At 43.9% G+C, this 14,332-nt stretch overlaps 1 protein-coding gene across 1 annotated transcript in view; it reads right to left on the bottom strand.

Moving 5' to 3' along the window:
* Positions 1 to 14,332, bottom strand: part of NALCN (sodium leak channel, non-selective) — a 1,129,711-nt gene that overhangs the window by 249,721 nt on the left and 865,658 nt on the right. The window contains exon 28 of the mRNA XM_033948885.1: positions 13,295 to 13,401. Within this exon, the coding sequence (XP_033804776.1) occupies positions 13,295 to 13,401 (107 nt within the window). The remainder of the gene's footprint in view (positions 1 to 13,294; positions 13,402 to 14,332) is intronic.

The raw sequence follows: 14,332 nt of genomic DNA, 5'->3' as shown, positions 1-14,332 counted from the left end.
AGATGGCTGTGGACTTGGATCTTCAATTAGATACTGGCTCCAAATACTCTAAGGAGTATCTAGAAGTCATGCATCTTCCTCAACCTCTGGCAGAGTCTCTTAAGCTTCCACTTCATAAGCTTTTGAATCAACTTTTGGTCGATGCATAGAAACACCTTTTTCCATACCAGCTGTTCCAGGCAAATTGGACTCTAGGTATAAAACTGTGCATCGCAAAGGATTTGACAACTCACAGTTATCTCATCAATCCCTCCTTGTCGAGTCCTCCTTAAAGAGGTCCCATCCTTCCAAGGTTTATGCCACCGTTCCTCCTGGAAGGGAAAGGAAAACTATGGACAAATTCGGATGTCACATCTATCAAAATGCTATGATGTCCTCTAAAGTCCTCAATTATAATTTTCAATTCATCACTTATTTGAATTTCTTATTTCTTTATTGCTGAAGTTTTTGCATTATCTGGATACTCAAATGCACTTTGAATTTCAAGAAGTTATTGCTTCTTTGTCTCAACTCCATTTGCATCTCCTCCAGTCATCTTATGATGCATTCAAGTTGTCTGCTCGAGCAGCTGCTTGCTCTGTGGCTATGCGTATTCTTGCCTGGCTTCATACCATTGACATGGACCCTAATCTTCAAGACCGCATAGCTAATATTCATTGTGAGGGCAATGACCTCTTTGATGAATCTATCGAGGCAGCCACCAAGAAATTGGCTGACCATGAAAAATCTTTTGCTTCAATTGTCAGACCTAAGCCAAAGCCAGCTCCTGCCCAGCCTGCATGCCCTGCTCTTATCTATCAATGGCGTTATACTCCAAAGCCGGCTCCTTACACTCGCCCTCCTCTTAAGAAACAGCAACCTCAGAAGCAACAAAAACCTCAACCTTCTGCTGCACCTAAGGCTTCTCAGTCTTTTTGACTGTTTACAACAAAGCATAACCTACACCGTTTTGACTCTGTCTCATTTTCCCCCTATAGGAGGTCGTCTCCATCATTTTTATAACCGATGGACGTCAATTACCTCCGACCTCTGGGTGCTTATATCATCAGGGAAGGATACTCTCTTCATTTCACTCAGGTTCCACCAGAGCTTCCTCCAAGAGAGTATCCTTCCAATCCATCCCAGACCGCCCTTCTTCTTCAGGAAGCTCAAGCTCTGCTTCGTCTCTATGCCATCGAACCAGTTTCCTTGGAGCAGCAAAACAGGGGTTTTTACTCCCGTTACTTCCTTGTTCCGAAGAAGATGGGCGATCTGTGACCCATTCTGGATCTCAGGGCTCTCAACAAATTTCTAGTCAAAGAAAAGTTTTGAATGTTGTCCCTGGCATCCCTTTATCCCCTTCTCTAGCAGAACGACTGGTTATGCTCTCTGGATCTCAAGGAGGCCTACACTAATATCCCCATTCATCAGGCCTCCCGTCAGTACCTCAGATTTCGGGTGGGGAATCTGCATTATCAATATAGAGTACTACCATTCGGCCTGGCCTCATCTCCCAGAGTGTTCATCAAGTGCCTGGTAGTGGTAGCAGCAGCTCTAAGGAATCATGGTCTTCAGGTGTTTCCCTACCTCGACGACTGGCTCAGCAAAGATTCCACGTCTCAAGGGGTTATTGTAGCGACCCAACAGACTACCTGGTTCCTACAAAGTTTGGGATTCGAGATCAATTTTCCCAAATCTCAGCTTCAACCCTCACAGACTCTACAATTCATTGGAGCTGTTCTGGACACTGTCCAACTCAGAGCATTCCTTCCACAGCAACGTCTGAAAGCTCTACTTCAACTCTGTCATACAGTGTCTTCCCGATCTTCCATCTCAGCAAGACACATGATGGTACTCCTAGGTCACATGGCCTCCACAGTACACGTGACTCCTTTTGCCAGACTTCACCTCAGAATTCCTCAGTGGACCCTGGCATCTCAATGGATGCAGGTATGCGATCCTCTTTCTCAACACATCATAGTCACTCCTTCTTTGAAGCAGTCTCTCCGTTGGTGGATGTTCTCTTCCAATCTTTCCAGAGGCTTGCTTTTTCAAAAGCCCCCTCATCAGAAGGTCCTCACAACAGACTCTTTGACCTACGCTTGGGGCGCTCATCTTGATTGTCTCCATACTGAAGGCCTCTGGACCAGTACGGATTGTCAGTGTCATATCAATCTGTTGGAACTCAGAGCGATCCTCAAAGCTCTCCATGCTTTTCAACATCTGCTTCACGACAAAGTAGTCCTCATTCAGACGGACAACCAAGTCGCCATGTATTATGTCAACAAACAGGGAGGGACAGGGTCTGCCTCCCTTTGTCAAGAAGCTCTGGAGGTTTGGGACTGGACAATCCGCCACAACACCTTCTTCAATGCTGTCTACGTCCAAGGGGCAAAGAATTGCTTGGCGGACAACTTGAGTCATCTACTGCAACCTCACGAATGGACACTAAATTCTTTGCCTCTTCATCACATTTTTTCACAGTGGGTAACGCCTCAGATAGACCTCTTTGTGGCTCCCCACAACTACAAACTGCCTCAGTTCTGCTCCAGGATATACTCTCCTCATCGCCTCAAGGCATAAGAACATAAGTACATAAGTATTGCCCCTGTCGGGTCAGACCAGAGATCCATCGTGCCCGGCAGTCCGCTCACGCGGCGACCCCTCAGGTCCATGACCTAAAACTCTCATACGCTTTTCGCTTAATGTCCTGTAGAGTAACCCTCTATCTGTACCCTGCAATCCCCTTCGCTTCCAGGAAGTCATCAAGTCCCTTTTTGAACCCCAATATTGTACTCTACCTATTACCTCATTTGGAAGCGTGTTCCAGGTGTCCACCACCCTCTGAGTGTAGAAGAACTTCCTTGCATTCGTTTTGAATCTGTCCCCTCTCAGTTTTTCTGAATGACCTCTTGTTTTTGTTGTCCCCGCTAGTCTGAAGAATCTGCCCCTCTCCACCTTCTCTATGCCTTTCATGATTTTATAAGTCTGTATCATATCTCCTCTCAGTCTCCGCTTTTCCAGGGTAAAGAGCCCCAGTTTGTCTAACATTTCGGCATATGAAAGGTTCTCCATTCCTTTTATCATCCTAGTTGCTCTCCTCTGGACCCTCTCAAGTATCGCCATGTCTTTCTTAAGGTACGGTGACCAATATTGGACACAGTATTCCAGATATGGGCGCACCATTGCTCGATACAATGGCAGGATAACTTCCTTCGTTCTGGTAGTGATACCTTTTTTGATAATGCCCAACATTCTGTTTGCTTTCTTTGAGGCCACTGCACATTGCGCCTCTGGCTTCATTGTTGTATCCACCAATACCCCCAGGTCTTTTTCTAGGCTGCCTTTCCCCAGCACCCTCCCTCCCATCGTATAGCTGTACATGGGGTTCCCTTTCCCTATGTGCAAGACCTTACATTTCTCCACATTGAAGCTCATCTGCCATCTTTTTGCCTACTCACACAGTTTGTTCAGATCGCTCTGCAGTTCTTTGCATTCCTCAACAGTTCTGACCCTGCTGGAGAGTTTTGTGTCGTCCGCGGCTTTTCTTCTGGAATGGACAAATCTCTTCCTCTACACATTACCTCCATTCCCTCTCATTCTCAAGACTCTGGTCAAGTTGAAGAACGATCATGCCACCATGATTCTAATTGCTCCTCGGTGGCCGAGACAACCTTGGTACTCCCTTCTATTTCAACTCAGCAGCAGGGAGCCATACCTTCTACCAGTTTTTCCTTCTCTGCTTACACAGAGTCAAGGATCTCTGCTTCATCCCAACCTGCAGTCTCTACACCTGACAGCTTGGTACCTCTCAACATAACCCGTCTTCAGTTTTCTCAATCTGTAAGAGACGTTTTTGAGGCTTCTAGAAAGCTTACCACTAGACAATGCTATCACCAAAAATGGACTAGATTTTCTACATGGTGTTTTTCTCATCATAAGGAGCCTCAGCATTCCTCCTTATCTTCTGTTTTGGACTATATTTTGCACTTATCCAATTCTGGCCTCAAGTCTACATCTATCCGAGTCCATCTCAGTGCAATTGCGGCTTTCCATCAGCCTATTGAAGGGAAATCCCTCTCTGCTCATCCGGTGGTGTCCAGACTCATGAAATGACTTTTCAATATCAAACCTCCTCAAACTGCCTCCTGTGGTTTGGGACCTCAATGTTATCCTTCTCAACTCATGAAGCCTCCATTTAAACCAATTGATAAGGCTCATCTGACATATCTCACTTGGAAAGTGGTGTTTCTCATAGCCCTCACTTCTGCTCGATGAGTCAGTGAGCTGCAAGCTTTAATTGCTGACCCACCATTCACGGTGTTCCATCATGACAAGGTGGATCTTCGTACTCATCCTAAATTCCTCCCTAAAATGGTCTCGGAATTTCATCTCAACCAATCCATCGTTCTTCCGGGATTTTATCCAAAGCTTGATTCTCATCCTGGAGAATCAGCTCTTCATACTCTGGATTGTAATGGTGCTTTGGCCGTCTACTTGGAACGCACCAAACCACACAGAACTGCTCCTCAACTTTTTGTTTCCTTTGATCCAAATAAGTTGGAACATCCTATTTCTAAGCGTACCATCTCCAATTGGATGGCGGCTTGTATCTCATTCTGTTATGCCCAGGTTGGATTATCCCTTCACAGTAAAGTCACAACCCATAAAGTCAGAGCAATGGCAGCTTCAGTAGCTTTCCTCAGATCTACACCTATTGAGGAAATTTGTAAGGCTGCTACTTGGTCCTCGGTTCATACCTTCACTTCTCACTATTGTCTGGATACTTTCTCCAGACGGGATGGATGGTTTGGCCAAACAGTATTACAAAATTTATTCTCCTAAATTGCCAACACTCCCACCATTCCATTCTGGTTAGCTTGGAGGTCACTCATATGTGAGAATACCTGCCTGCTTGTCCTGGGATAAAGCACAGTTACTTACCGTAACAGGTGTTATCCAGGGACAGCAGGCAGCTATTCTCACATCCCACCCACCTCCCCTGGTTGGCTTCTCTGCTAGCTATCTGAACTGAGGAGACGCGCCCTGCGCTGGGCGGGAAGGCACTCGCGCATGCGCAGTGCGGGCGACTCAAAACTTCGAGTTTCTTCAAGCAAGTCTGCTTGTGAGGCGTCTGCATCCGGGCTCCGTCGATGACATCACCCATATGCCTGCTGTCCCTGGATAACACCTGTTACGGTAAGTAACTGTGCTTTGCGGAATCCATTGTTCTAGGGTTTAAGGGTAAGTTAGATGTACATCTCCTTATGAGTAGCATAAGGTGACATAGGTAAGGGTAAGCTTAAGAGAAGCTAAACTATGCCAGGGTACACCTGGCAGGGACTTGATATACCTAGGGTCTGTTCCAGAGATGGCACTTCTTATGTTCATACTCCACCCCCACCTTCTAGTTTAAATGATTAGAAACTTAGAGGGGCATAATAATTAAAAAAAAAAAGTCTAAGTCCCCTTTTGGCCTAAAGCCTTAAACGTTGAAAGTAGAAGCAAGGAAAATGTCCATTATCAAAAAAAACGTCCAAAAGGAATTTAAAAAAAAATAATGGCCTGCCTCTATGTTCAGCTGTTTAAACGCCCAGACCACCACTACGTCTACACTAACACCATATAATCAACCTAAAAAAAGCCTAACTCTCAAACGCCCAAAACAAGAGCTTTTAGGCGAAGGAGGAGGCAGTCCTTTGCCTAAAAGCTGGATTCTGTAACCGGTGTCTGTCACAAACAACACCGGTTACAGAATCCCCCCTACAACGATCTGGGCAGGAGGGAGCCAAGCCCTCCTGCTCCGCGGCACCCCCGAACCCCTCGACACGATCAGGGCAGGAGGGAGCCCAAGCCCTCCTGCCCAGCAGCACCTCACCCCCCCACCGGCCAATTCTAATGGGGCCAGGAGGGAGCCCAAGCCCTCCTGGCCCGGCAGCACTGTGATCCCCCCACCCACCCAACACGATTGGGACCAGGAAGGAGCCCAAGCCCTCCTGGCCCAGCGGCACTGCAACCCCCCACCCGCCCGACATGATCGGGGCCAGGAGGGAATCCAAGCCCTCCTGGACCAGTGATCCCCAACCCCCCTCCTCCCCACCAATTCCGATGGGGCCAGGAGGAAGCCCAACCTTCCTGGCCCGGTGACACCTCCTGCCCCCATCCCCACTAAAATACAACCCCCCCCCCCCCGCTGAACCCACAACCCCCCTACCTTTAAATTGTTGATCAGATGGACGGGTGCCAAGCCCGTCCGTCCGACAGGCCAGCCATCCGTTGAATGGCTGGCTTTAGGGCCTGATTGGCTCAGGCGGCTGAAATCCCGCCCACAGGCACTTATACCTGTTTTGACTTGGTCTAAGTCAAAACATATAAGTGCCGACTAGGCAACCTGTCAAAATCTTTAGTTATACCTATTGTAAGGCTAGGTCTAGGTCGGCCCACCTCTCACCTCTCGCCCACCCCCCACCCACCCCCGCCCTTTCTCCGCCTCTAAAAATGCCTCTTTTCACTCTGTGTGTTTAGAGGCAGGGGAAAAGCCTAAGCTGGTTTTAGATACGTCTAAAACCAGCTTTGATTATGGGTATTTGAACAATCAGGCTTTTTGATCGTCCAAATACTCATTTAGGCCACTTTTTAGACGTTTTTTTTTTTTTTATTATGAGCCCCATATTGTCTAAATTTCTCCGCAAGATTTCTTTTTCCTGCTCTAGTAATATGTAGCTCATCAGTGCAATATGGCTTCTTGTCCTTCCATGTATTTCCCCATCCTCTTATGTACCTAAAGCCTTCTTGATGAACCAGGCTTTGAGCCATCTATTAAAGTCCTCTGTGTTTTTTTACTCTTTGCTCCTTTCCATATGCAGATAGTATTTCAGAAAAAGCTACAGTCTTTACAAAAGGTTTCAAGCCCTCACCAAGCTCCTGAAAAGCTTTCTGCGCTGCAAGTCTGGAGCCGTTGGCCAGGTCATTTGTTCCCAGATGGATAACAACATCGGTGTTAAAACCCTTAGTTTCTTCCTTAATTATAGTCAGTATTTGCCTGGAACTCCTGGTAGCTGAGGATCCTGAAAGACATTTCACTATTTTGGTCTCCTCGCCTTGTGTTCCAAAGTAAATGCCTTTTCCAGTGAGTTTATGAAGTGGCATAGCAATTTGTGCGAAACTTGGCACAAACCTTCAATAATAAATGGTGAAGCCTAAGAACTTCTAGATTTCACATGAGGGTCCTTTTACTAAGGTGTGCTAGCCATTTTAGCGTGCACTAAACGCTAACGTGTCCATAGTCTATAATGGACACATTAGTGTTTAGCGCGTGCTATAACGGCTAGCGCGCCTTAGTAAAAGGACCCCAAACTGTCTTTGGAATGTGCCAAATAGTAAAAGTGTTAGTTTTTTCAGGGTCGACTGCAACAACCTTTTCGGAATATGTCCCAAAATATTTACTTTCTTGCACAGTAGTGTACATTTGCTAGATTTCAAATTTAATCTATTCTCCTTTAGTTTCTGAAACATAATTTCCAGGTGCTGTAAATGCTAATCAGATCTGTCCATGAATATCAATATATCATCCAAATATAATAACAGGATTTCAAATACTGAATTACTCAAAACAGTCTGCATGAGTCTTTGGAAACTTGCTGGTGCATTATGAAGGGACACGTATCAGTATCTTGGTAATTTTCCATAGAATGTTTTGAAGCTGTAAGAAAGCCAGACCCTGTTTGTCTTTCCTTCTTTGAAAATAGTACAAGGACATTTATGTTTGAAAAGATATGTTCTTAACTTGTTGTGAAGTGAATTCAATTGTTTTTATAAGCCGTATTTGCAAACAGCTTTAGATAAGAAAAAAGCTCTGCTGACCACAGCACCCTCTGTGGACTTCAGTCTTGAGATAGAAAAAATGCTGACGACCCTTACCCATGTAATTTGTTATTTCTTTTAAAGTTTCATGTGACCTGTGTCCATATATGGTTTGTGTTTACGTCACATGCTGACAACACTGATTCATTTAGGATGATATAAAAGGGATGTGAAGCTGACAATAAAATTGGACATGTTTGGAGATCATTTCTTGCCACTACAATATGTCCCCAGATGCATCTGACTTTCAAATGACAGAGACAGAGAAAGTATGGGGCAGGAATTGGGACCTAATCCTTTTCACATTACATAAGCCGAAAGGCATGCGTGTCCTTTCTTAAAGGCCAAATGGTTTTGTCCCTGCAGATTTTGGGATATCTTCTTTCTTCATAGCCAATTGGAAGAACCTTGAGGTTAAGTCAAGAGATGAAAATATCCAAGCTTTCTTCTATTCTGGGAAGTGGTTACGCATCTTTAATAATGATGGTATTTAATTTTTAGTAATCACAACAAAACCTCACACCGCCATCTTTCATATGAATCAACACAGCTGGTGATGCCCAATGGCTCATACTCTTTCTGAGGGTTCCCTAATAAACTAGATATTGGATATGACTCTTGAACTCTTAGAAAATATGTGGAGAAACCCTCCTGTAAAGTTAATATGATGTGCATCTCCAGTATCAATTCTATGTTAGATAACATTAGAGTAACCAATATCTGTGTCAGACAGAAAATACTGACTGGTAAGTGTTCAATAATCCTTCTAGAGCCTGTTTCTGCCCTTCAGTTAAGCCATTCCACTCAGCTTTAACAGAAATGTGATTAGAATTTTCAGGCTAATGATCAGGGTTAGGTTCAGCACTAACCACACATATGTGATGTTCTTCTGATGGATCAATCTTAAACTGACACACTTCAGGAAATGTAATTTCTTCTGGACTAATGATCTCTGCTCCTGTAGCTCATGGTGGAAGTCAAACAGTATTTCTCCCAGAATTAAGCACACAGACAGGTACTTTGTCTTTGTTAACATCTGCAAGTACATGGGCAACCATCATCGTTGAAAGCAGATTGGCTGTCTAGGTTGGAACAACAGCCACAGGACAATTTTCAGTGAAAACCAATGTGTAACACTTTCTCACAAGTACTTTTTCAGTATATGAGGTATATATATTCTTTTATTTTCAACAAGCTTGACAAATCCCAGGATCTCAGTGGGTTTTCTTAATTCTTTCTTTTCCTGAACTTCAGCTCATATTCACAGTAAAAATTGAGCTTCAGGATTCTTATCAAATGAGAGCTTTAACTATGAGAAAAGGTCATGTACATCTTGCAAAATATTCATCCCAATAATTCCTGTGACAGTTGTAGACCCTTTTGATTCCATATCTTCTACTATGAAGATACACTTAGAAGAGAATATTTGACCTAAACATTCAATATCTGCTTCAATATATCCCTTGATAGGAATTCCCAACCTAATAACTGCTTTTAATTTTATCTAATTAACTTGTTGTTTTCCCACATGCTCAAAATGTTGTTCAAAATGTGCCTTTGAAATTGTTGACACGTCAGATCCAGTGTCCAATATGCATAAAGTTTTCACCCCACAAATTGTTGCTTCAATAATTGGATTTTGCCCAATTACATCACGATAGTTTTTCTTTCATATGATCTCTGCCTGCAGCATTTGCATTTTAAGTACTGAAGAATTCTACTGTTGAGTTGCTGTGTCTTCTTAGGCTAAGACCATGCATTTCTAACTACATGTGCAAAAGAACAGATAATTCTTTAATCCCTAAACTGACCCTCCCACAACCCCCCCCCATGCAAAAAGCTTCTGATATGAAATCAGCTTAGAGTTTAAACACACACATTCACACAATAGCTGAGTCACTTCAGCTTTATCTGAATATCCAAGTATCTTTGATTCAGAAATAATGAAACTCCTCAGTAATTACTTCAAGTTTCACAGCTTCCTCACACAGAGCCTGATAGTGCTGTATATCAGCAATACTGACTGGAAACAACTCTGTACCACAGAACCTCTCAGAATTCCAAGACAAGAGACCAGTCTTAAAGTTTTAAACTGTCAGTTCTCAGATTAAATACAAAATATTTGCCTTAAACCCCAATAATATTAGGCAATCTGAGTTTACACAGTGAAGGGATTAAAACTCTCTATTTCCCAGTACTTAGGGGGTCCTTTTACTAAGGCGCACTGGAGGTACAGCAGGCATAAGTAACAGGGAAGAAATGGAGGGGGAGGAGGTTGTTAAGTAGATGAAAGTCAGAAGTGAATGAGCCTGGGAAGGGAATGCAAACAGATGGTAGAAATGAGAAACTAGAAAGTGGATGAAAGAATGAGGGACATGGATGGGAACGGAATAAACAGAGAGATAAGTATAGAAACTGGAAAGCTGGTAAGAGGTGTGCCAGGAGGCAGCAGGGATTGATGAGGTGAGGGGGAGGGAAGGAAATAATGTATGCCTGGTATGGAAGGGAAAGGAGATGGAACAGATTATGTTGGGGAGTGGAAGCGAGAGGCTTTTCTGGGAGGGAGGGGAAAAGAGGGGTGAGAGATTACACCTGGAGAGAATAGGGAGGGGAGAGAGAATATGTCAACAGGTGGTGAGAAAGGTTGGGGGCATGTGTGTTAGGAAGGGAAAAGGGTGAGAGTTGTGGGAGAGATGAAAGGAGTAAGAATGCATGTAAAGCTGAAGAAAGAAAAGGAGGAAGAGAAAGAGAGAGAATGTACTAGGGAGGGAGAAGGTGAGAGGTGGGAGGAAGGAGTGATCAGTGGGGATGGTGTGAGGAGGGAAGAAAAGAGATAAAGGAAGATAAAAATATGGAGGGAAGGAAAGGGGAGAAAGAACTGTTATGGGAAGGGGCAGAAGTAGAAAGTTAGGAAAATGGCGATGTGCAGATGAAAGAAGCATAGAGGAGGGTAGAGCGAGATGAGGGATTATGGAAAAGTGAGGATCATAGAGTGTGTAGAGAGATGAGGAATAAGGGTTTATGCATGAGAGAGTAGGAAGGGAGGGAGAACAGAAGGGAAAAAATAGGTAGGATAAAGGGAAATACAAGGAAAGTAAAAAAACCAAAGAAATTGAACTTATAACATTGAAGTATTATATAAACCTCCAAGATACCTTCATGAAATGTAGTATCAAGAATAAATTAAATTTGAAACTTGAACAGAAAAATCTAGAGGAAATGCTGAGAAAATAAAATGAGTAACAGAAGAACAAAAAATTAAGGGCCCAATATTCAGTCCATAGTGATTTTTAAGTGGTCACCTGGAAGTTAACCGGGCACTAGTTAACACGGTAGATAAAGTTAGGACAAACTTTTGCTGTCCCAATTTTATGTGCTTCCCTAACTGGTAAGCAAATTGAATGATGCTACTAACCAATTAAGTGCCAACTCTGCCCAAGTTCTGCTAGTGCTGCCTGATTCAAGAAAAAAATTTTTTGATTTGATTCGATTCAGCCTATTGAATCGATTTTCAATTCAATTTGATTTTCCTGCCTAATTGGGTGTTTTTTTCAAACATCCTGGTGGGTTTATTTTATAGCCTCTTCACCCACCCCACCCCCTTTGCCCTCTCCTATATACACTGGCACTGTGGTATAAACAAAATAAACAAACAAAAAATGCTTTTCCTCTCTCTGTTATATCCTAGCTCATGTTTGTGGTCTAACACCAGCTCTGGAATGATACATATTTCAAATCTGACATATTGTAAACACAAAACAGAAAATAAAATTATTTTTTCTACCTTTTGTTGTCTGGTCATTATTAAAATCATGTTGGTCCCAGGCTCTGGTTACTGTTTGTCTTCTGATAACTCGCTTGCCAGGGTCTCCTGCCCATTTGTCGTTTTCTTCTTTCTCCATGCAAACCATCCATCTTCCATCTCTATCCTCCCCTTCCCTCCCCCAGAGGTCTAGCATCTTTCCTTTTTTTCATATCCATCCCCACAGCTGCAGCGATGGACCCCACCATCCCTAGATTCACCATCTCTCCTCCTCTCATCTACCCTTTCATCCAGCATCTCTCTCTCCTTCCCCACCATCCCAGGGTCCACTATCTCTCCCTATCTCTTCCCAACTGCCCTCCTATCCAGTATCTCTATCACCCCCACCTCTACACCATCCTTTGAGTCCAACTTCTCTCCCTTTCTGTTCCTTCCCTCCCTAAATCCTTTTGTCTACCATCTCTCTCCCTCTCCTCTGTTTTTAGACCCATTATTTCTTTTCCGCCCCCTCTCTCCCCCTCAGTCCAATATATGCATGTCTCTTTGGACCCTCCTCCCTCCATCCATCCGTGTACTTTTACACCAGGCCCCCATGTTCTTCTACACCAGGGCCACCCCCCCCCACCCGAAGGCCTGTATGTTCCCCCTTTCTTTATAGCGTCCTCCGGCTTCCCTCCTGGCCTTCCAGTCTCACCTTCAGCTAATTAGGGCAGCCTGCAGAGGTTGAGATAGACACTAAAGAATGACACGAGATGGTTTTGCATGGTTATCTACGGGAATGAAAATGGTGATGAATTTTGTCACCATGTCATTCTCTACTCTGAATAACAGTGGCTGACCCACTCAGTTGAATATCAATCTATTACTGTAGAAATTAGAGGGGAGATGAAACTTGAGAATGGAAAAATTAATTAACAGGGGAGGGCTAGAAAAATGAAAATAAATATAAATAAAATTTTGAAAATATTATATTGTGCCACCCTGCTGCAGTTACAACTGAACAAGTAGGAAGGTTGAAGTTGTGATAGTAACAGAACTGGAAAGAGATGGTAGAGGTGAGAGGGTGTATATGTGAGTGAGTGGGGGAGGGGGAGGAAGAGTGGAGAGGGTGAGCTCCCCAGGCTCCCTTCACTAAATGCTTGCCTGGAGTACACAGCAACCGCACCAGCCACGATAACCGCAGCATTCACTCCTGGATGCACTTGGGAGCCTCTCGGATCTTCAGACCCCCCTCTCCCCAGTATAAATGAAATATTTATAACTTTTGCTTATATTATGATCCCATTGGTTAATAGTTGCAGCACAGGCAAATGTATAGTATGTTACCATGAAATATTCACACATTTTCTTGTCTCATCGAAGATGACAGTGTTACTGCTTATGCAATCTTTTAAAAAAAGACAAATATCCAGTTATTTTATTGATTGTAATGTAATTACTTTTATTTCTTAAATTTTGAATTTTTGTATTTAATATTCAGGCTTCATAAAATATTTGAGAACATTGCTTAAGCCTGGTTTGTTTTTTTTCCAGAAATGACTTAGGGTTCCTTTTACAAAGCCATGTTAGAAAAGGTAAATGCTTTGACGCTCATAGGAATTCTATGAGCGTTGGAAAATTTACCTTGCCGGCCCATAATAGAAACCTCTACTGCAGCTTTGTTAAAGTCAGCATTCATTTTTAACTTACCAGACACGAGGCACCCAGAATCCTGGCTTTTTTTCTCCAGGCTTTAGCTTCAAGTTTAAATTTCTTGAAACACTGAGATTAATTCTAAATATACCATGACACTCTTCCTAAGGCAAAACAAAATATGAAGTATATTAAAACATTTTTTTAGTGTGTATTCCAGAACAAGTATGATGTGCACACTTTGGGCTGGATTCTGTATCCGGCACCTATGTCGGTGGCCACCTTAAAATCACTCAACAGCACCAGTTACAGAATCAGGCCTAATTCAGCCAAGATAGGCAGCTGAAATGTAGGTCCAGAAAACCCTGACCTACATATCATTCACCTATCTATGCTTCCGCGGGATCCTAAAGTCAGTCCGCAGCAGCCATAAGCTGATCACAGCAGGGGAAGTCATCCCCGATCAGCTGAGCCAGCAGTGCTCCCCAAAGCTGTGGTTTTAGGGGTCCTGCTGGCTCAGCTGATCAGGGGGAGAGGGAAGGGGAAATACAATTTCCACGATCAGCTAAGCAGCTGCAGGAGGGGATCCCCCAACACTGGCAGGAGGGATGCTCACTCCTTCCTGCCGGAACCCCTGAAGTACCCCCTGTACAACCGTGATAGGCAAGAGAGATGCCCATTCCTTTCTGTTTGCAGGCCCCCCCCCAAACCCATGACCCAGCTCAACCGCTGATACCCCCAAGCCACCCACCCCGACATCCCAAACCCCCTGAACTCATGGCCTGTAGGGGTTGTTCCTTCTTCTCACACCTGGGGTTAAGCCTCTATGATGTCACAAAGCCTGAACCATTTTTTGCAAGAAAAGAAAAGAAGAAATCATCTTTGTTGCCTGCTGCCTGCCAGGTGCATTTTGGACTTGTTTACAAGAACTCTGTATTTCTTCAGTCAAGGACAGCTGCCCGGCTCAGCTCCTGAGAAAGTTGTAGGAGGGATGAGATGCCATGATCGTTATGTGTCTCTCTCTTATCTACTGAGGCACCTCTCTCTGAAGGCTGGTACACGAATATACAGAAAGGCTACTAATTGGGGAAAGGC

Source organism: Geotrypetes seraphini, chromosome 6, assembly GCF_902459505.1.
Source record: "Geotrypetes seraphini chromosome 6, aGeoSer1.1, whole genome shotgun sequence".
NCBI classification, from domain to species: Eukaryota; Metazoa; Chordata; class Amphibia; order Gymnophiona; family Dermophiidae; genus Geotrypetes; species Geotrypetes seraphini.
Note: the sequence above shows the minus strand (reverse complement) of the source record. Positions and strands in the feature narration are given on the sequence as shown.